This window comes from Barbatula barbatula, assembly GCF_947034865.1.
Source record: "Barbatula barbatula genome assembly, chromosome: 10".
Taxonomy (NCBI): Eukaryota; Metazoa; Chordata; class Actinopteri; order Cypriniformes; family Nemacheilidae; genus Barbatula; species Barbatula barbatula.
The window spans coordinates 18867295-18891235 of record NC_136773.1 but is presented as its reverse complement, the minus strand read 5'-3'; the positions used below and the strand labels follow the sequence as shown (position 1 = coordinate 18891235).

Genomic DNA, 23941 nt, shown 5'->3' with positions numbered 1-23941 from the left:
TGACATTTAAAACATCTCAGAGGCTCTGCACTACTAGCTGTGCTTGTTCTGGAACCATGCGGAAGAGGAAGAAAATGACAAGGGGAAATTTTTCTTATTAGAGGCATTACCTAAGTTCTGAGATGACCCATGAGAGGACACGTGAATGATTTAATTTATTACAGCATTGCTTGGCTTTTCATATTTGTGTGCCAGTGTAATGTTTAATTATTTTGGTTTACCAGCAATAGCCCTTAATAAGCAATTACACAATTCAAAAATGATTCAGATTTGTTGTTTAAAGTTTTGCTGTCATTCCACCCATACACAGATATTCTCAACAAAAGGACTATTTGCAAGTTTGCAGTGCACAATAACAGACATGACAATGTGCAGATAAATGTACAATTTGAATAGATTATTATGCTGAGCATGGGCAGAACTTCGTGTCTGCAATCTTCTTCTAATGGCTTCTCCGTTTAAAGTCAATACATCATGTATTACATTATCATTGTCATTAACATCATGTAATTAATGAACAGTTTTAAAGTGTTGTGCAAATTGGGATGTCAATACATTAAAGCAGTAGTTTTGAATAATTATTGTATACAGTACTTGTCAAAACAGTCCCAAACAAAAGGTTTTTCACGAAAATGACTCATGTTCATTACTGGCAGTCGAAGGAATCTTTTGAAACATCTTACATATCCCTGTCACATTAAGGGTTGCCAGTGTCATCTTATAAAGTTGCGTTTTTTTGACATACAAATAAGAATTAGATGGGAATAATGGTGATATTAATATGTACAGTGCGAATGTATAATCCATATAGATGTAAGTAAAGCAAAACCCAAAACAAAATAGTTTTAGAAGTTTAAATGAACATTTTGACAACAATTTGTCATTCCTGACTGTTGTGTGTTGTTGCTGAAGCCTGACATTTGAAGTTATGCAACTCTGTCTTTGATTTAGTTTTTACGGTGCCTAGCAGGTTGACAGGAGAATCTGATGATATATTGCACACACAAACAAAAGATCAAGAAGAATAAGGATAATTGATTTAGGTATTAAACAACTGTATTGACAATAACTAAGATTAATCAAACCTAATGTATATGCCCATTTTGCAGTCCAGAGGTTTGTTCCCTTAAAAATAATGATGAAAGTTGGTTCAAAGGCACATTTTAAAGGTTTACGACATAAGCAAATAGTTCCAAAAGGTTAAGTGCTGTGGTTTTGAGCTGTGGGGTTATTGAATTTGCATAAATTCCATGGCACAGATGCCAATCATTAGAGCCGGTTTGAGTCCTAACATTTTGGTGTGTGAACTCATACTGTAAAAATGGTTTTCAGTTTAGTTGTTTATGTAATTGTTTATGTTGACACAACTTGCAGTCTTTAAATTTGTTCATGTGACACTAAACATGTAATCAGTTTGTTTATTCCATGGGCAATGATTTGTTATTATTGTTTGGTAAATGATGCCAGCAAGTCAGTCGTCAGGGGGGAAGATGGGATTTTTGTTTCCTCATATTTAAAATTGTTGTTTGACACAAAAATATTCTGCTGCATGTACGAAGGGTGGATTCATGAATCCAAGTATCATATTCACAATTTGATATAAACCATGTCTCTTACAGTCTCGAGAACGTATCAAGCAAATTACCACTTTAAGGTCTTTAGTCCGAGTGCAGGCAGTAGTACACAAGTGTAGAAAAGAGGTTGTCCGGTCTGGTGCTGATATTGTAATAGAAAAAAAGAGGAGAAGAGTCGATGAGGAGAAGTTTGGAAGCATTAGCCTCTACAAAAGTTCAAAGTGAAGAAATAGATGTGATAAGTTGGTTTTTGTACATCTCATCAATATGACTATGTTTCTATGATTTAAAAACCCTTAACAGAGTTGACAGTTCATCAATGGCCATCCCAAGAATGTTTTCAAACATTTTAAGACACACAGGGAGGCCCTATAGTTTTAGTGTACAGAATCTTATAAAGTAAACAATAATAAATAAAAAAAGATGTAGATAGGATTAATCATAATAATTTGGTTTATACAGTATATGTACAGTATAAAATAATGTCATGCTAATGGGTATGTTAGTACAGCAAAACAAAAAACAATACCGTTGTGGTGACTGTGGTTTAAATGAACATAGTGGGTACGGAAACTATTCAGACCCCCTTACATGTTTTGTAACACTCTTTGTTATATTGCAGCCATTTGCTAAAATCATTTAAGTTAATTTTTTTTCTCATTAATGTACACACAGCACCCCATATTGACAGAAAAACACAGAATTGTTGACATTGTTGCAGATTTATTAAAAAAGAAAAACTAAAATATCACATAGTCCTAAGTATTCAGTCAGGATCAGTCAGGATTTGGCCCAGAAGCTAATACCCAGCATGCCAGAGCGAATTGCAGAGGTTCTGAAAAACAAGGCTCAACACTGAAAATATTGACTCTTTGCATACATTATGTTTTTGCCAATAAGCGCCTTTAAAACGTAAGATATGCTCATTGTTTCCCAAAACACTAAATTTATGTGACTACATTCATGATGACAAATTACTGGCACATTGAGAGCACAAATTACAAAAAAAATCAGTGTTCATGAAAATGTACTATCCAGGAAAGTACATGTATGTTCAAACGCATGCTATTAAAAGTAAAAAGTATCATATCGATATTGGTACTGGCATGGGCGTAAATCCCGGGGGGACGCAGGGGACACGTTACCCCCCATCCGAGGGTTGTCCCCCCCAAAAACAGGCAGTTAAGTGACTATGGCAATATATTTAGCGAGTTTCAGACCCCTTTTGTCCACAAAAGGTGCACAGCTTACCAGCGCTAATCCGGGACTCCCATAAGAAGTAAAAAAAGACTTAGGGGTCCCTCAGATATTTTCATTTGAGTAAAAATTATAAATGTGAATAAATTCACGCAATGGATATGGTACATTTCGTGAAATCATTCTTTACAATAACTTTTGTGTATGGGCTAGTTGTCATGTCTCGACCCGCAGGAAGCGCAGGACATCGTTGACATGACTGTTTGATTGGTGTCGCTCAGGTGAGCTAACTTCAGCTAAAATATGGAGAATCTTTCCACTACACTTATCAACTCCATGTCGGGGCTTTTGTATTCCTTGTGCTAGAATAACGCTAGAATTATTCTGTTGGATGTACACCACTGTTTAAAAGTCATTTCTGTTCAGCAAGCCTGGATTCATTTGATCCAAAATACAGTAAAAGAAGCCTGTTCCTTTATGTAAGCCTGTTTTTAATAAATTGGATATAGTTATGCATATCATGATAAAATATATTGTGTATTTTGTATAAATTGTATTTTGTGAGACTATCCCACCAAAAAAAAAGTCTTATGGTGGGGATCCATAGAAGACTTGATTCAATTTGAGGACTGAGCTAAACATTCAGTTGCTGAAACTCGACGATTTTTTTGACTGGATTATTTGTGTCCCCTTCAAAAATTGCTCTTGAGAAATTTATGTTTATTGCCCCCCCCCCCACTGTTAAATGAGATTTAAGACCATGGGTACTGGCCCTAAATTTATTTGGAGTCAGATCAATACCTCATTCCTAGTCAATAGACCAATGGCGGTCGGTTCAGCGGTGCCACTTGGAATTCCTGGCCCCTATCTAATTTTTATATTAGCGAATATATATTTCTAAAAATATAATTGTACAATGTTCAATTAAAGTATAGTCAAAATACATGACAGAACACATGAAGTGTTTACTTTTACAACATTTAAATGTTTTTTTATCAAAATGTCAATGCCCAAATATTTACAGTATATTACAAGTACATTGAAAATTAAGAAATACTCCTACTGTACTGTATGTATAAAGGTATGGTTAGCATCAATTTTGTTTTACATATTTAGTCACTTTTCTAGTTACAATTTTACTAGTCTGTTTCATAGAAGTGTATCTAAAGCACCAAACACAGGATCGGTAACCTAAAGAAAGAACTTTAAAAACCACGAACTGATAAAAATAGATGTGTGACTCTTACTTTTTTACAATTGTTAATTTTTGGATAATGAACTATAAATAATATTAAGTCTTAATAAATGTATTTGTGTCATCCGCTTTCACGTTGACTTTAACACACTTTATAATTCAAAGTGACATCACGAGCATAAATCCCTCTAATATCACAATCAGCTGCTGGTTCATTATTTATTAGTAAGGAATATTTGGAGAGGTAGGGGTTGCCATCGACTCGCTTATCAGTCACTTCTGTGCAAGACTGAGTTAAAATTAAAACATGAACATAGTAGCCCATTATAATTTCTAAAGAGTGCCTTCATGGTTGTGAAGCACTAGAGGTAAACAATTGTATAATGTGTTGATGAGGGGCGGACAGAGTAAAAACTTTACAGTGGATGGGAAACTGAATTATATCGCTCTAACGTGACAAAGTAAACTGCAGTCAACAAAAATCTGTACATATGCAGATGTCACAACAAATAGCAGTTACGCACACCTTATCCTCTTCTAAAGTTCACTCCGCACTGCAAGGCCGTACATTAAAGAACGCGCTGAAAGGAGCAGAGTTAAAGACGGGGCGGAGCCGACGCATAGCGCTTAAAGCGGCCTTTGAATGCCCTTTGAATCGTTCTAATCCCCGGCGCCCCTGGGTAGAGGTGACTCCTTGTCCGGGGGCGCATGAATGAAAACGTGTTTGGCGCATCATGTGAATATGTGCATCCCGCACCATGTCAAAATCTAAAAGGAGTATATTGTCGAAAGGGGTTATGATGAAAGAGACGCTCGCGTTTGATAGATATGCATTATTTTAAATGTAGACGCGCAACAAGTGCGCTCAAATAGGTCGCGATGCACAGTTGGTGAGACGCTCCCATTTTTCTAGGCGCAAGAACCAGCCCACCAATATTGACAAGCTCAGTGGAGATGGTTACACACATTATCACAGAATAAATACATCTAGCATAGTTGTTGTAAGGTATTTTCAGTGCATTTAATCCATATCCCTTGTTCACATCGTCGTCTCAACGGCTGTCGTGGCCCATATGGTTGCTAGGCCCATATGGTGGCTTGGCAACGACAGACGTCAGGAGCCCTCAAATTCGACGCTTTGGGAAAACATGAGAAAGCATGCCCCTCGCGTGTTCAGACGCGAACTGTGAATCACCCCTAAGCGGGTGTCTCGTGAGCGCGAGCGTCTAATTTATCATAAACCGTTTCACGCTCTGCAGCAGGCACATTTGACATGATGCGTAAGGCATATAGTTTCACATTACGTGCTGAAAACATTTGACCCTTGACAAGAAACCCAGTCTTACATTTTTCGAAATTGAGAGCACCATCTGAAAGCTGAATAAATAAGTTTTCCATTTATGTATGGTTCGTATTTGGCCGAGATACAACTATTAAACTCGGGAACTAGGTCAACCTATTTAACTCTGGAATCCGAGGGTGCAAAAACTCTAAATATTGAGAAAATCTTTTGAATTTGCTAATCAGAGGTTAAGAAGAAACAGGTTTGTTTCTCAAGGTGCTTCTAATGACTTTGGAGTAATGACTAATTAAGTTTTTAGATATTTAGGGTCCTACGTATAGGCAATTTAAAATATATCTTTATGGAACATGATGTTTAATTCATATTCCGGCATAAAAGAAAAATCTATAATTTTGACCCAATGTTTTGTTGGCTTTTGCCACAAATAATCTCGTGCTAACGTTACAGAAGATTTGTGGTCCAGTGTCACATATTTTGACATGACGAGCCCCATAGGCCTACATGACGGGGTAAATACATGTTTTGACGACCTTCGCATTCTTATGCCCCTGGGAGAGGAGTGACTGGCCGCCACAACAGACATCTATGGTTCCGCCTTCTCATTGATGGCATGTCTCACCGCACGTTCTAAGATATTAACCCACAATGGCAGTGTGACAGCTTATAATTTAACAATGTAATGTTTTTCTTTTGCAGTTCTCCCACGACAATCGCAAAAATAAATGAGTACCATCATTATTAAGGAGGAGAGGATTTCTGACCTTGAACCAGCTTTCTTCGTCTGACGTTATTTCTTGCTGTCATGCGTGCAACTGATAAGTGAACAGTCTCATCAATTAAATCCAGACTGGTGAAATAAAATTCACCGACTATTGAAGGTCTCAAGTTTTGGCACATGGATTCATGCTGACGTAAAACAAACCTTGTTAGGATTAAAAATTATTTATGTAACAATAACAATATCGAATGGGTGTGAGAAATCTTTGATGTAATCGATCTACATCTTTTAACCATCAAATATGTAAGATATGAAGGGGGTAGTGTAATTAAATCATTGGGGCCGTACATGCAGTCTAATACGTTTAAAGGAAACAATTGAATAAATGATTCATACAGTATAAACACACCCTAAAACGCGCTAAATATGAGCCTATGACTAGTCAGGCACAATTGGGTTGGGTGGAGAACCGGATTACAAAGAACCGGGGATTCGATGCGCGAATTTCGGTTCGGTTTATTAATTCATAATTCTCTTTTTCAATCACACGCGAACGCCAGTGAACATTTTACAGTTGTATCGATAATGAACTTATCTCATTAATGCCCATAGCACATGCCCGGTTCATTACCATCGACATTACAAACGTTAAACGTTGTGAGAAAAGATGATAGCATTGTCACGTGCAATACCTGGTAAAGATATTCCGAGGAAGGGAGGAATGATCTCGTTTACGTCATTAATCTGAAGGAATGCAGTGTCTCTCAGCTACAAGTCCTCCTGCTTCATCGCACCAGATCATTTACAGCTATTAGCAGCGTCTCACAATCAGGTACAGAATACAGCTAGAGATGAAAAGACATCACAATTATATAGTGATCACACTTGAATACATTCGGTAAGCTACAGGACAGGACAATGTTCTAGTTTATTTTAAATTATTTTCATTTGAATTATTCATTAAATCGCATTTTAAAAATGAATTAATTCAGTATTTTATTGACAAATAATTGCTTAGATAATGGAGGATCTGAATGTTTAATATTTTATGTTGTGTTTTTGTGTTATACTTAAATAGTGTGGCTTTGTTATTGCTTCTGATTATTCCTTAATGGAAGTGTTGTTTATTTGACAAATTGTCACAGTCAACAGATACAGACTTGAATCGGAACAGAGCAATGAAACACGCAGTGTGTATCATAGCTAATTCAGCTTTAATAGTGTGATTTTAAGATTAGTATAATTTGATAAGCAGCTGTGGAATAAATGTGATAAATAAAAGTAAATATAAGGGAATAAGGCTGTGTTTGGACTGTTTTTGTTTTAGAATATCTGGTTTGAGTTGGTTTTCCTTTTACCTTTATAGGGACTGAGCACGAAACACGTGATTCTCAAGAACTACAGATGTTCACACTCGAGACTACACAATCAGTCTTCTCTGCTGATGTTTAAGGGAACGTTGGCATCATGGAAAAGCATGACAATAACGAATCAAGGTAATTAACCCAAACTCTCCTGCTTTAGAACTGTTATAGCCTAAACGACACTTTTGTCTTGTTTGGTACTATTAATACATTTCAAACCAGAGGGCTGCAATTATTTAAAACTTTTGATAAGCATGATCGTAAACATTGTAATATAACGCAAACAGGGATTAAATATTTGAAGAGTTTGGTTCCCAAGTGAGATAACTCGGTTTTTTTTTTAGTTTTTTTAATTTATGTTTTAAATGTGTTTTGTTGTGTTAGTTAGCTGTGTTTTGTAGTTATTACGGCTTTAATCAAAACAAACCAACTGCAGTTGATTGATATTAATTGTAATGCACAATACAATTAATTTTTTTATTTAACGGATCTTGTTGCAAAACTCTTCATTTGTACACTAATATACTTTTTTATATTTGCAAATCCAGATTTTTTTTCTTTTCTCTCTTCAGTTTTAATCTTTTTCATTGTTTTACTACTTGTATTTTGTTTTATAGTTGACATCCAATGCTGGGAGGGAGGTTTTTTGTAGAACTTGAAGTGATCGTAATACTATTTAAAAATAACACATGACGTATAATCATAACAAATACTATATATAATGTATATACAAATATCGTTTATGTCATTTCGTAGTATACTACACGTTCTATCCCGTTTAAAGTAAAAGAACAAACGCCCGTCGTAACCAACATTTTACCTGCACCGCGAGAAACTTTGTCCGATAGGGAAACTGTTTCCCGTGCAGTCCGTTCCTCCCCACTTTTCTTGTCTTTCTGGCGGCTCGCATTCTTAGATTGACCATCTTCCCTACTGTCTTTCTCTCTCGGCTGTTATCCGTCATCTCATTTTTTCTTTTAGATATCTTTTGTTGATTTTGTCGTTTTACTGTGGGTGTAGGCCGACATGTCTGAGGTCTCTATACATAACAGATTTGCACATTATTCAAAGTCAGTTTTAAAGTTTTAAAACTGAAATAGAGAGAAACAAAATGTGCTGTTTAGCAATCAGCAATAAGTTAATGAACTTTTGTTCTCTTAAATTTATTTGACTATCTTTTCACTCTTTATTTCTCTCTTTATTTAGCACACAACAACCATGGGACACGTGCAGAAAAGTCCCAATCATTCAAGTTGAGCAGAAGCCAAAACCAGCTGCCCGGTGTTTGAAATGGTTCACGTGTATCATTGTTACCACACTTGTATTTGCTCTTGCACTGCTAAGTAAAGTACGCACATTTATTTAGTCTGACCTATTTTGTTTTATGTAGTGTAGATTTTGCTTATTACATTATTACATTAGTTAGACTTGTTTTGTTGTTTTTGTTTTAACAGACATCATTTCTGCTTTTGATAACTTTTGGGAACAAAAATACCACATTTGTCGAGCACAATGTGACAGCTCTTCTAGGCATTGGCTTTGTTTTGATTGCACCAAATGTTCTCCTCCTGATCAAAAGCATGTGGAAAATCCTGTTCAAGAGTACAGGCATACCTCCTAAAAAGGTTTTGTTGGTAAGCACGTGTTTATAATGTTTGATCCTGTTGTTCATTAACACTTTTAAAGACTTAAAATGAATGGACATCATAATTTTTCCCTAACTTTATCAACAAGGGTGTTTTCATGGCCTGTTTTCTTCAATAGGTACTTGGTATAGAGTTCCTGGTAGCCTTCGGAGCTGCAATCCTTACAATCGTAGCCATGCCACATTTTGACATTGTCAGTAATGTGATGATTCTGAACTGTGTGAGTATCCTGTCTGCCGTGTTCCAAGTGGTCGCTCAGTGCTTTAACGGAGATAGGAAGCGCTTTATAACAATACCTGTGTGCTCCATTGTCCTGATTATCCTGGGATACATCCTCTTTGCAATCAGTTATCTGATTATAGAAGAAAGTTCACTTGAAGTAAAAATATCAGTCGGACTTGCCATCGTGGGAACCATCTTGATTTCTCTGAACTGGTGGGAGAACTTCAACTCACTCTTCAGGATCAAGTTTCTAGAGGACATTTCTCGAGACATAGAGAAGTCCCGTAACGTGGTCGACATCTTTTCCAGTCTGATCCGAATTCTGGTTACAGCAGCTGTGCTTGGAGCTTATGTCCCTTTGTCAGGTCAGGACTGGAAGTCATCACTGTTTTTGTTCCACACACCCACAGTTGGTTTGCTGGTGGCTGCCCAGATTGTGTCCTCTGCCATGTGCCACTGGTTTGTGGTTGTGGCCTGCAAGATGCATTTTCTGCGCCGCAGTTTTGTTCTGCCCATGTACCTGCTGTCATTCGCCGTAATGATCGTGTTTTTGGTTCCAGTTCATTTCATGCCTTTGGAGTCTAAACAGAATTCCACTTATTGTGAGAATATTCAGCAGAATTCTAAGGACTATTGGTTGGCCTTGATGATAAAAGACGTTGTAAGAACTGTGTGTACCAGAGACATTGTGGTGAACATGAGGAAAGAAGGACTGGCGTTAATGGGCATCTCATCTCTGAGCTTGTGGCTTGGACTCATTCTAAGTACAATTTATGTCTGGTACCTGAAGATTCAACGGATTGAAAGGACCAAAGATTTGTTTGTGCGGCGCCTGTATGAAGGGGCTTTTCTGGAACAGTCCATGTTGCTGAACACACGTTTTGTGGTCAAAAAGAAAAACAAAGAGAAACTGTAAGTGTTCTTCCATCCTAAACCACATTATTTCATTTAAAATGGGTTACTTTATAAATGATTTCTCCTCAGATCACCGGAAACCATCAATGTGTTTCTGTGTGGAACAATGTGGCATGAGAACTATGATGAAATGATGAGTATAATCATCTCTATATTCAGGTAAACACAAGTTGGAGTTCACTCAACTTTTTCAGTCACACAGAATTGTAATAAATAATAAATAATATTATTTGCTTTGGTACCAGGCTAGACACATACAAACCAAAGACTGAAAAGAAAAGGGATGTGGAGTTTGAGTTCCACATACATTTTGATGATGCTTTTAAGGATGTTAACCATGGAAGAGAGCGTCATGCAAATGAATATGCTGAAACCCTTGTGGACGTAGTCAAAGAAGTTTACACGTAAGAACTGGACTATAGCCTAATGTGTTTACCGGGAGTGTGAACAAAACCTAACTTCAAATTGTTGTTTTTATGGAACCATTAGCAGTTTCAGAGAGAATGAGCCGTGTATTTTTAAGACAAAGGAGCCCCTCCCTGAACAGAAGATCATAAACACTCCATATGGCGGTCGGCTGGAATACACTCTCCCTAAAGGCAACATGTTGATGGTTCACCTCAAAGACAAGAAAAAAATCCGTCACAAGAAAAGATGGTCTCAGGTACTGCTTATTGCAGCCAAAACGGCTATTGACAATATGTTTCTATTATTAAAACATACATTTCATCAATCTTTTTTATTGACAGATCATGTATCTTTACTACATTCTTGGCTGGAAACTAAGCGGAAAATACTACAAAATGTTTGAGGAAGGTGCGGAAAAGAATCCCCTAGAGAATAAATTTAAGGTAAGGAGACTTAGATGTTTATTAATATCACTCTACAACAATTTTCATCTTGCTCCTGGACACTCTCAGGAGTAGGACATGACGCTCCTTCACTATCAGCCAGTATTGATCATGTTTGACTGTGTTTTTCAGAAAGAGAAAGAGAACACATACATTCTGGCTGTGGATGGTGATACTGACTTCCAGCCATCTGCAGTGATGCTGTTGATTGACAGACTAAAACTCTACCCAGAGGTGGGGGCTGCCTGTGGCAGGATTCACCCAACAGGTCCAGGTAGGATAAAATAAACAAAACATTGTCTTGTAATTCATGATAAGACACTTTTTATATCCACTGAGTAACAGTTTATCTATAGACAGTATAAACCAATTTAGAAAAATGCTCTTATCTCTAATAAAGGTCCCATGGTGTGGTATCAGAAGTTTGAATACGCGGTGGGCCACTGGCTGCAAAAGTCTGCCGAGCACGTGCTTGGCTGTGTCCTGTGCAGTCCCGGATGTTTCAGTCTTTTCAGAGGCTCCGCGCTCATGGACGACAACGTCATGAAGACATACTCAACCAAAGCCACTGAGGCCAGTGACTATGTGCAGTATGATCAAGGTAACCTAGCTGTAGCGAACCACTGACAAAAGTTTTGATCCTTAAACAAATTCACTTCTAACTCGATCTGTGTTGATATATCAGGTGAGGACCGCTGGTTGTGCACTTTACTGCTGCAGCAGGGATGGAGGGTGGAGTACTGCGCTGCCTCTGATGCATACACAAACGCTCCGCAGGATTTTAAAGAATTCTACAACCAGCGCAGACGCTGGGGACCTTCAACCATGGCCAACACCATCGACCTCTTGGGTTCAGGAAGTGTGACTGCTGGGAGAAACCGCTCCATTTCCAAACTGTTCATTTTGTACCAGGTTCTTAGCACAGGAGCCTCCATCTTGGGCCCTGCTACTGTCTGTCTGATGATATCTGGTAAATTGAGGATGTTTGTGGATTTATTTTGCTACTAGTAAATGCTTATTAAAACATATGTTTTCAGTAAATGACAACAATCTTGTGTATATTTATTATTGAACACATTGTAATATCTTACAGGAAGTTTTACGTTCATCTTCGGGATGAATGTAAATTGGGCTCTTGTGTTGGCTGTAGCCCCCCCTGCTATCTATATGATACTGTGTTTCAAACTAAAACCTGACACACAGATTACTATCGCAGCAGTCATGAGTGTTTTCTACACATTTCTCATGGCAGGAACGATTCTCTCCATCATAGGTAACTATGCTTTAAAACAGCAATGGAAATCTTAAACTTCCAGATAAAGGAAATATGTTTTTGATAGAAATCTTTCGTTAACCCTTACAGGTGATTTGATTAGGAACAACACTTTCATGACCCCCAGTGGCCTGTTTCTCATTGGCATAGTGCTGTTGTATCTCATCACGGCTACTCTGCACCCTGAGGAGTTTTCACTGGTCATCTATGGACTTTTATACTTCCTCTGCATTCCAAGTGGTTATCTGCTGTTAGCTATTTACTCCATGGTCAACTTGAACGTTGTCTCTTGGGGTACACGTGAAAGCAGTGGGCAGAGTAAGACTACCACTGTCAATGCCATTAAAGAGCAGGTCATGCAGGCCGCATGTTGCAAATGTCCATGCTTGAGATCTTATAAAGTTATGAAGGAGGACGCAGGAGCCGAAGCCATGACAATGACTGAAATGTCACAAGTTGAAGTTCCTGTAGGTATAGAAAGGTAAAACATCAACAGTACATGGTCATACTATTTTACGACACTTTCTCTCTTTTCTGTTTTTAATTAAGGTTAAAAAACATATTTTGGTTATTTCATTAAAGATTGATATTAATATTAGAATTTATATACTTGGACTGATAATAATATTGTTCATTCTTACTCTCTAGTTTACAGGAGTACTCACAAGGTCCATATCAAAGTAGGTACTGCGTGCCGTCCACATTCATACTGTTTTTAAAGAGGAACGAGTAGTAAACTGATGTTTAATTTCACTAGGTTGGATTGAACGTCTTCAGGAGAAACCTTACAGTTTTCCACTGTCTGAGACTACACTTACGATGGTAAGAATAATCCTTGAAAACATATGTTCAATTTTCTTCCTGTGGATAGATTGTAACTGCTGATATTTGTCTTCTTGTGACAGGAAGAAACAGAGTTCTGGACAGAGCTGCAGGCAAGGTATCTAGAGCCACTCAAAGAAAATAAAGAACAACAGGAAAAAGTTGCAAACGATCTGATAGAACTTAGAAATAAGGTAAGCGTGTTCAAACATGACTTTGAGTGGTTTAAATGTGGTATTTAGAAATTAAAGAAAGGCTGTGAAAACTGTCAAAAATGTGGCTATAAGATCCTTCCATCTTTTTCCATACAGGTGACATTTGCATATTTCTTCTGCAATGCACTTTGGTTAGTGGCAACTTTCGCTCTTCAAGCTATTGGTGACACAGTTTCCATAAAGATCCCAAAGCTTTATTCCAATGGGACTCAGTCCAAGACAGAAATGCTTTCTATTGATCCCATTGCGCTGATGTTTCTACTGGGCTTTTCTGCATTGCTAATATTGCAGTTTTTTGCCATGATATACCACAGGTAACAAAACATGCACACAAAATGTGTTTATCATATTTTAGCATATTTATAAACTGTCCTATAATATTATAATAAATAATTAAAAAGTTCAGTTTGATTACATAATGGTAAATATTGTCCATATCAATGTTTAGATATGCTCTTGTGATGTTTCGTTTCAGAATCTATACATTGATCCATTTCGTGGCGTTTGTGGATACAGACACCAAAGCTTACAAGAAACGCACCAAAGCTAATAAAAAACTTCAGGTCAGTTAATGGATTATTTTCTGAGGATTGTATGGCATTTCTAGAAACAAACTTTGAAAATAACCATATGTAAATCTCACTAGGCTTCACGTGTATTAAGTGAGTCAAGTGAACCACAGAACCAAGATGACCATGATGACGAAGATTACCAAGACTACCAAGATGACCAAGCTGAAAACATCGGGGATATATGATTATGCCTGCATTAAATGTTTACATTTACATTTACAACATTACCTTTACAATTGCTAGAGCACAATTTTGCACTGTGAATTCAAAATACATATGAAGTTACTAGAAATATGAAGTAAATACCTTTGTCATGATTTATTTATTTTGCTACTGAATGTATTCTTGTAAACCTGGTGAATTATTTTATAATATACAGAATTGTTTTATGTATTTTATTATTATGTAGTGTTCTATTTATTATCCTGTTTATAGTACTCTAAAGTATTGTTTTTTTATGCATTGCTATGGCTTGCTCACGGCACAAATCTTTCTTGACTGTGAGGTTGATTCCTCAACAGACTTGATCTGACAGTATAATAATGTGACACTGTTAAACCATTAAACAATTAAATAAATCCAGTTCACTTTCTGGTTCAATCGAACATGCATACAATTAAAATGAGTAACGCAACATATTGACATTAAGAATAAAAGATTGCAAAATAAAATAAGGAATATATTAAAAAACTCAAATTCAAAGCTCATTCATCTGCTAAACCATTTGCAAAGTATTTTTATTATATTTTTGAAAGTTATCACTATGCTTATTAAAGGTTATCCAAGAATTAAACAATATTATTTACATTATAACCTTTGTTGACATACATGTAATCAGTTACACAGAATAAGACACGGATACAACAATGAATATTAGGTGTTATATTTTACTGATTTATAAAAACACACAACATTAGCAAGAGAAATGAAAACATTGTATAATTTTTTTTTGTACAAACTCTTTTAGTATAAAAACAAATGGTTAAAAAACGCACATTAATTATTAAGCGCTACAGCTGGCTCAGGGTCTCAAGATAAATTTCTGTCTAATGATTCAGGGTAGACGAGAAAACCAGTGAAGGTTGTGTAGCGTCCCTGGTTGCTGTAAACGGCATAGCCCTCATCTTGTTGACTGTACAGCCAGACGGTTTCTCCTCTCCTCAGTGGCAACAGTAGACTCTGACTTTGCATCTCTCTCCTCCGAGACATGTCCTCATCAAACACCATGGCCTTCACTTCTCCTCTTCCTGTCATCAGCTTTACTGACACTGCCCGGCGGGGGTGCTTTCCCACAGTGAACGCGAAGTAATACGTACCTTGAAAGTGGCAGGTGAAACGTCCTGATGTTTTGTTAAAATGGCCACCTATGTTCACGTACTCCACGTCAAATTTAAGAGCTTCTCTGCCGCGATGTCCTTTGCTTTTCCCCAGTGCAGACGATGTCCTCGCGACAGAAAAGGCAGAGCGTGGTTCCTCATGGGCTCCTCTTCTTCTCCAGTTATATTGAGGGTCTACAGGGGGAGGACAACCTGGAATATGGACTCTTGGGGAAGACAGGTGGTTATTGAGATATCCAACAGAGGATGTGGATTCTTGGTAGGCCAGATAACCGCTAAACGTGATGTACGGTCCAACGTTGCTGTAGATGGCATAGTTGGGGCTCTCCTGAAGCAGCAGGTAAACCGTGTCCATGCGCTTCAGACTGATCATGACACTTTGACTGTGCACCTTGCGGCCCTGGTTCCGGTATCCGTCGTACGCCATGGCCTGCACCTCCAAACCATTCTTCACCAACATGACTGACAGAATCTTTTCTGGGAACTTTCCAACCGTAAATGAGAAGTAGTATGCGCCCGGCAAACGGCAACGGAAACGACCTGTATCTGGGTTGAAGTCATCACCAATGTTGACAAGGAGACGGTCAAAGGTCACGGTTCGCTGAGTGCCACCCAGCACACTGCTGCTACGTGTTGCAGAGAAGGCCGAGCGTGGGCTTGTTATCATCGGACCAATATGAAGAGGAGTGACACCACCCAGATAAATGAGAAGAGCCAGAAAAGACTCAGTTCTGCCTGGTCTCCATACCATCACACCCGCTGTAGATAAAAACAAATATTTTGTTTTGCACAATTTATCTTGTGTTTAGTGCTATGAATCAATGTCCCTATGTCTAATTGAAAAAAATGTATTACGGTTCCTATCGATGCTCATCGTATTATCACTCTTTTTTTAATCACTCACTACAGTTTACAAAACACCTCAAAGAAATGTGTATTGAACTGTAGGGAAGATAGGTTTAGCACTGTCAGAACATATTCTGCCTTTCATATCAGGTGCTTAGTGGAAACATGAGTCCCTCTAATTCAGCTGGCTTTGTCTGTTCAGAGTGTGCACTGGAAAAGGGCAATAGATTAGACATTGGTTCATCTGCTTCTATGTGCTGTTACACAGGCATAAGTCAAAAGTGCATATCCATGGGAGAGTTTATGGTCATATGAAGACCCCATCAGTTAGTCAGACGAAGAGCTCACTGAGGACTATAACACACATTAGAGACAAAATAAAATAATTTACTAAATAAATTACTCCTGTATTTTAACTTTCAATTCACAAACACTAAAGATTTTCAATCTACAACAACAGATTTCTACAACATGTTAATTACCATGCAATGTTTCTTCTTGCTAATATGTTGAAATACTATTTTTGTACAATGGTTAAAATCATTTATGATGGTTAGTGCAATGTATTACATTTCCCAATTTTATTAATCTAATACACAAAATGACACATATATATTTTTTTCTTAGTATGTATATTTAATCTTCCATCCCCATTTCTGAGTTTAACAGAGAACTCATAAAGAAAATCCAGACTATCCATATTTTTTCAAACAATGTTGATTTAAACAATAATTATAAATAATTATGATACAAAAAAAGAATACATAACAAATATAAAGTAAGTTAAACTTTGTTTAAGTAATGCTTTGTGATTAAAATAAATAAGGAATATATTCCAGCACAAAACATACCTGGTCTATGTATCTGGATAATCTTCATATCTGTGGTGTTCAGCTCTTTCTGTCCACTATAGCTTTTGAAAGGATCGTTTTACACCCCCGTGAAGCTGTTCTAATGTTATTTCTGTGGCATCTACTCTCACCAAAAAACAGTGCCCCATACTCAAACGAAAGAGGTATTAGGGAGAGAGGGAGAGAGGGAGAGAGGGAGAGAGGGAGAGAGGGAGAGAGGGAGAGAGGGAGAGAGGGAGAGAGGGAGAGAGGGAGAGAGGGAGAGAGGGAGAGAGGGAGAGAGGGAGAGAGGGAGAGAGGGAGAGAGAGAGAGAGAGAGAGAGAGAGAGAGAGAGAGAGAGAGAGAGAGAGAGATTCCCACATTAGATTTTTTCATTACAGTTTGTCATTAGATTTTCTTTATACAATTCCCATAAACAATCCCCATTTAGTAAAAGCATACCAACTGAGAACAAAAAATGCAATTACAACTTCACATAAAACACGTTATGAATGTATGTTTTTTGGATGTGTAGTTTGCAATGCAGCCTTCCATGACTACAAAACTACATGTACCATATGTCTTATCATATCGTTTCCGTGTGCGTCTGGAGGTCAGGTCGCACTGACGCAAGGCGCCGGAAGGCGTGCGTACACTGCGTCTCCGCCGTCAATGCAAACGAAGTAAGAGGCACCGAGAGTCAAAGCTAAAACCGCATTCGAGACAAGATGGCAGGGTTGCCCCGCAGGATCATTAAGGTAAACGTGAAGTGAGACACACCGCACACGATTAGTATCGTTTTTCTTTATTAAAATATCACGCAGTCCGTACATGTCATTGACATTTTCGGCCAAAGAAAGGCGACAGTTGGCTAAGCCTTGTGCACTGTTTGTTAGCCACTTCCGTTTCGGTACATTCGCTCGGATCCCGAATATGGGTGGGTTAAAAATACATCCACTGCTGGGCGAAAGATGGCGGAGGGCCTATTACTTATTCATTGCCGTTTAAGACTATAAAATCGAAGTGACAAAAGCGCATCGTCCAGAAACACCAACTAAAGTTAAAATGGCTTGAGTGGCACGAGCGCTCGCAGTCATTATTGAGCCCGAGCTATTTTGTGCGAGCTAACCCTGCCAGATAACTGCTAGCTAACTACCCACCAGCCGTGAAACATAAAGCAAAAATGCTGTTATTTGGCCAACACTATTTGCTTTTAAAGGCTACGATACACGCATTTTCATCGCGTTGAATGACGATACGGACACGATTTTGAACAAAATAAATCGTGTCACTCGCTTCCTGTTTGTTAGAGAAGACGTTTGCGGTTCTGATGCTAAACGAGCTAATAACTGCAGGCCCCAAACAGCAGATGTCACATACTGTCAGCCAGCGCTAAAGAACACGTCTGCTTCACGTTACTATTCATTTCTCAATGACATCTGGTAAATTAGACAGATTTATGAAGAAATAAACGAGCCGCATTTCTTTCAGGATATAAAAAAATGCGTTAAGACATAACCTCTCAACGCTCGTTTTTAAAAGCTTTACAGCTATGTAGTCGCTGCAGATCTGTCAGTGTGGTCAAAACTACAACTTTTCGTATGTTGTCCACTTCCGTATAAACAAATGCTTATCAAAACATTTCCAGACATACTATCAAAACATTTAAGCCTAGGCCGTCGAACAGTTTAAGCGTCGTATCAGTCCCCCTCTTTTTGGTTCAGAGTACAGTATTCTTTTAATTGTAACTGCAAAAACAAACACACAAATCAGACATTGGGGTTTGTGAGGCATTGGGTTTGGGTGTGAATAGTGGTAGGGCTGGTAACGGGTTTTTATTGCTGGTCCCTCTAAACTTTAGAGTCTAAAGAGTCCATTACAGAGAGCCTGTTTTCTCTGTATGTCTTTTCTCTGTATGTCTTTTCTCTGTATGTCTTTTCTCTATATGTCTTTTCTCTGTGGGTTATCTGAAACATCTGTGGAATGTATTTCTGAGTACAATATGTAGGCTAACATGAGAGTTATGCAGTTAAAAAAACAGTACAGGATTTGATGTGTCCATGAATTGCTGGTGTGTTCACTACTCTCTGGATGGGGTAAATGCAGAGGTCACATTTTCGGGTATGGGTCACCATATCTGACAAATAGGTCCCTTCACTTCCACTTCAATTGTGGTGATTCCTTTATGAAAGCTTAATGTCATTAGGGCTGTCAAACGATTAATCCCGATTAATTGCATCCAGAATAAATAAGGTTGTGTTCATATAATATGTCTGTGTACGTACATATTAATTTTCTATGCATACGTAGGAAATATTGATTTAAATGTATTTATTTATATTTACCAATAATTGAAATTCTATATAAAGGTTTGTTCAGTTTTACACACACTATCATTCTACATGAGATGAATGGCGATTGGTCGTTTTACAGCCTGTCATGATGAAATGTGGTTTATGGTGTGGTTATCTGAAGTCATTTCTGTTTGGTCATATAACTGCAAACAGGCGATTATTTAATTATCATGACCCTAAGACACAATATAAACTACAAAAAAATGTCTGTTTATTTGGTTCACTTCATACTTGCATGTTAAATGGAGGTGGTGGTTTCATTACAATGTGTTAACGTATGTAACATTGACACTTAGTAGTTGAGCTTGGTATGGCAGTCCAAATTCAAAATATTGGCAAGGCTTTTTCCCTGCCCCTCCTCAGACTCAACATTCAAAGGAGTTGCCAGACACTTACAGGAGTGTAATGGAAAGCATCAACTCTTACTGTGTGTTCACACCAGACGCGAATGAAGCAGGAATAATTTATACGTTTGCAGTTGTTCGCAAATATAATTCAATCAGCAGCTCGATTCAGATGTTGCGTCCTCCGGAGGTCGCATTTACGGGCCATGTCGCCGTCTTGTTTAAAAGGGTGCAATCTGCTCCGACCCAGATCGTTTGTTTGTTGCAATATGCAGTGATTGTCGACAAACTGGCAACCGAGCTGTCGAAATACACTAGTGGGTTAATCTACAAAACAAAAACAGGCATTCTGGCACAGAACACACATTTCAGAGTTGAATAACTGGCTATAGCATTGTTTTTTGGACAAACCAATATAGGAACTTAGCATGTTTCCTAAATGTCTACGAACATATTAATGTATTGTTTTGATTTAATGCTATAAAGTTATTGCAACCGCTCCTTTAATATGAGATTATATGTGCGATTTAATTGCTTTTTGGTCTCCTATGGCAAGTAGGCAATGTTTCAGGGTTTGTGCATATTATGGAAGTTCTCAGATGAACAGTGTTTCCAGACAGGTGATATCAGATTGTCACTCTGGTTAGTCACGTATGGGTGTTGGTTTCCAAAGAGCTAAAGGTTCAGCATTGTGCCTTACTTGAGTGGTGGATTTAATATTAATGGCTGGCGGGTTAACAATCGTGTATTATATTAAACACTAGTCAGTTTGGGTTTCTCTGTATGAGTAATGCAAAGTATAATGTCTGGCAAAATGTAAGTTAGCAGTACGATTATAGACCGTATGATCAATTGTAAATCAATTTGCCCTCTAGTGGAATCGAAAGATAAGGTTTTCAACTTTCTGTTGCTATTCACAGTTGATCAGTGACTAGTGTTTTTATAGCAGAAGGAAGTGATTTTACTTCTTGACCGATACAAGTATATGTATTTTTAGCCTTTAATATTTGTATTGTCTGGTTGTGCAGTCATGACCAGCAACGCTCTACAGCCGTGACTCATTCATGATAAAGCACAACCTCTCGAACCTTAATACTTACATTCCTATTGGCCCTTTAGGAAAATAATTCAAATGACATGTTGGATTTTTCAGCTGTATCAAGTTCCAGGCTGATTGATCTTTTTTCCATGTGTTTAGGAAACACAGCGTTTGTTGGCAGAACCAGTGCCCGGTATAAAAGCAGAGCCGGATGAAGGGAATGCTCGCTACTTCCACGTGGTCATCGCCGGTCCTCAGGACTCCCCGTTTGAGGGTGGAACATTTAAACTTGAACTATTTCTTCCTGAAGAATATCCCATGGCAGCTCCGAAAGTACGATTCATGACCAAAATATATCACCCCAATGTAGACAAGCTGGGAAGAATATGTCTAGATATTTTGAAAGGTGAGAGATCAGCTTCTATCTTTAAAATCTGTAAGGTCTGTCTACGTAAATAATGGTTTTCTTATACAGGTTGTTTGTGTTAACAGTCTACTTCTGTTGAAGTGGAAGACGTTTGTTTTTGAGACATGGGATAAACTATTTGGCCAAATTTTACCTGTAAATAGTTTTGCAATATTCCTCATTATGATTTTGCATAATTTGTTTCAAAATTCAGCAAACATAAAATAAAATAACAGTTTTGTTTTTACCTCTGAGAAATTTTAAGACGACTATAAATCACTTACAAAAAAATCGACTCTCCAAAAAGATGATGTTTCTGTGCTTTACTATGCTCTTTGACAACACGAGGCTGAAGTGCTTATACTTTTCTTCTAAAGCTCTTTTTCCTCATCTTTTGTTTTGATGGTGTGATGCCACGTAGATAAGTGGTCTCCAGCCTTGCAGATCCGCACAGTGCTGCTATCAATCCAGGCATTACTAAGTGCTCCCAACCCTGATGATCCTCTAGCAAATGATGTCGCAGAGCAGTGGAAGACTAATGAAGCTCAAGCCATAGAGACAGGTGAGTGATGGAGTCATACATTCACCCAAACCCATGAGACTTTGAAACGCTTTCGTTTTCAGGTGCCTTGTAGTTGACCGGGCATAACGTGTCTGTCATGTCGTTTAAGAAAACTTGAGAATGTAGCATGTTACAGAGTCATATGGACTACTTTCATTTGTGCTTTGTTAGTTGCTTTGTTTGACCTTTATGACCCTGAAGGATGGAAAAGCACTGGAATTCTGCAAAACATGTCTTGTGTTCTATGAAAGAAAGGTTTAAAATGACAATTGGATGACAGAATTGTATCCATGGGAAATGTAATTCTTGAAACTAAGCTTCTCATACTGTACTGGTTTAAGGGTATCGCGAATAGTAGGTTTGACTAGCAGTTTATCTGTTTGTTTCATTTTCATCTGTGGTTTTCGCGGTGCTTTTAAAGCCCTATTGATGGAAGTACCTCAGTGAGAATCTCTTAAAGGTTTGAATCCAGTTCTTATGTAGACATTTGATATTGCTTGTTCCACCACAGTGGCTTTTGCAAGAAGCATTCACACACTTTGTTGACAAATTAGATGTGCAAGTTCACTAAATAAATTAGTTACTTTTGGTTTTGAGTGTGATGTAAAACCTGGCAAATTCACCATAGAATCGTTTTTTTTTTCAACAGCATGTGTCCAAGACCACATGACTTTGTTTTAAATTGAAGTAGGGATGTGTATTAATTGTGTATTTTTGTGTTTTGCAGCCCGAACATGGACCAGGCTTTACGCCGGAAACAATATTGAAGTCTAGAAATGTGTGGGGGCGGGGGTTGGGGAAGAAAAAAAAAGTGGAAGTTAAGAGTGAACACAACTCCATGTTCTGCCAAGACCAATTCATTTTTCATGTAAAGGAAACAGTCTTAGGAATAAAAAAAATGATAAACTAAACCATATATTAACAAAGCAAGCAAGAGAACTGCAGTCAATTTGTGAATTTAAATGCTCGTTAGTACAAAAAAAAAGCTTTTGTCCTGATTTACTGCTGTTCAGATGCATGGGCCGACGATCTCATACAGCTTTCTTTTACAGTGGATGGGGAGGTAGCCACAGACTTCTGCTATGAAATGTGCATTAAAACTGACCGTCATTTGTATGTCCTATTGTGCTTTTTTGGAGGGGGGTAACTTTTTATATTTCTTTTAAACTACTTATTCATATGTTGCTGTTTGATCTAGCAGGGGTACACTGCAGATTTTCCCCTAAGCGAACGTTTAGGTTCACAAAAATAGAAGACACAAGTTTTAAACTCAACACAAGCAACAATTTGACCTAGGAAATGACCTGAAACGATTGTCCAAAGTCACAGATTCTGTTACATATTAAGTTTCTAATGTAGATTTACGTTTTGGACTATGGGCAAGGTAGAGAGGTATAGAGAAGGGAGATTTTCAATTTTTCTTTTAGTATAAAATGAATGTTGTCAAATCCTGTTTTAGTGTTTTGCTTTATTTATCTAGCCATTGTACTTATTGCACTCTCAAAACTCCAACATCGTGTGCTCTTTTTTTTGTTCCTTCAGAGTCCATTGCATCAATTCGTGTGTCTGTTTGTCCCTTTAGCATTTATTTTGAAACACCAAGGATGCAGTGGGGTTGGAGATGAATGATTAATGGAAAGACTTTAGTAAGGCGTGCGGTTGGGAAACTTTGCAAGAACCTCGTTACAGATCAATAAAGGCTTTGTCTCTAATTCCATGATTGGTCTTTGGTTTAAAAAGTCAAATTATTTGTAAATGCCTGCTTTCTAAAGAAAGGGGATGACAACAGTCCACACATATACTTCTGTTCTTTCTGTAAATAAAATCTGTTGATTAATAAGAAGCATTTATGTGGTGGTTTTATTATTTTTATGAAGTCTTTGTGAATGACTTGCCAGTTTTGGTTGTGTTTTGTTTGCCAGCCATTCAGATTAAATTAAATAAATGCTTTCATAGGTTTAAAAAAGACGTTAGTCACAGTCTGATGTTGGTTTTTTTACTGCACTGCTTTTCATTTTTGCACGGCATGCATACACATACATACAGATCATATTAAAATATCATTATTCTGAATGACCTCTAAAATAGCATCGGTTTTCACTTGAACTTTCTTGTAACAAAATGAAAGGGATAGTTCATCCAAATCTGTCACAATTTACTCTTAAGTTGTTCCGAACCTTAATTTCTTTGTTGAGTTTGAGACGAAGATATTTTGAAAATAGTTTTAGGTAAATGGTGCCCCAAAACTGTTCGGGTTCCCACATCACATATTGGGTCTTGCAGAACAAAGTAATTGATACGGGTTTGTAATACTTAAGGTCGAGCAAATGACAACAGAACTTTCATTTTTGGGTG

At 37.7% G+C, this 23941-nt stretch overlaps 3 protein-coding genes across 4 annotated transcripts; 2 read left to right on the top strand and 1 right to left on the bottom strand.

Annotated features, from left to right (window-relative positions):
* Positions 1-6767: 6767 nt before the first annotated feature.
* Positions 6768-14551, top strand: LOC306899147 (chitin synthase chs-2-like). 2 transcript variants are annotated; one of them, XM_079465205.1, is made up of 20 exons: positions 6768-6885; positions 7354-7483; positions 8558-8699; positions 8806-8985; positions 9116-10131; positions 10204-10293; positions 10380-10538; positions 10624-10798; positions 10884-10985; positions 11118-11259; positions 11386-11586; positions 11671-11955; positions 12079-12258; positions 12349-12739; positions 12907-12938; positions 13016-13080; positions 13164-13274; positions 13392-13609; positions 13771-13858; positions 13942-14551. In XM_079465205.1, exons 2-20 carry the CDS (start codon positions 7455-7457, stop codon positions 14050-14052), a joined length of 3717 nt encoding a protein of 1238 aa, XP_079321331.1. In that variant the 5' UTR covers positions 6768-6885; positions 7354-7454; the 3' UTR covers positions 14053-14551. The 2 variants fall into 2 exon arrangements, with proteins under 2 accessions (XP_079321331.1, XP_079321332.1); XM_079465206.1 differs by having other exon boundaries at positions 6775-6819.
* Positions 14552-14578: 27 nt separating this feature from the next.
* On the bottom strand, positions 14579-17040 carry c1qtnf13 (C1q and TNF related 13). The gene is made up of 2 exons (XM_079465466.1): positions 16902-17040; positions 14579-15963 (listed from the first exon to the last, which is right to left on the bottom strand). Exons 1-2 carry the CDS (start codon positions 16927-16929, stop codon positions 14897-14899), a joined length of 1095 nt encoding a protein of 364 aa, XP_079321592.1. The 5' UTR covers positions 16930-17040; the 3' UTR covers positions 14579-14896.
* Positions 17041-17469: 429 nt separating this feature from the next.
* Positions 17470-23584, top strand: ube2na (ubiquitin-conjugating enzyme E2Na). Its single transcript, XM_079466548.1, has 4 exons — positions 17470-17639; positions 20778-21024; positions 21446-21586; positions 22314-23584. The coding sequence occupies exons 1-4, from the start codon at positions 17610-17612 to the stop codon at positions 22358-22360; spliced, it is 465 nt and encodes a 154-aa protein (XP_079322674.1). The 5' UTR covers positions 17470-17609; the 3' UTR covers positions 22361-23584.
* The last annotated feature ends 357 nt before the right edge of the window (positions 23585-23941 follow it).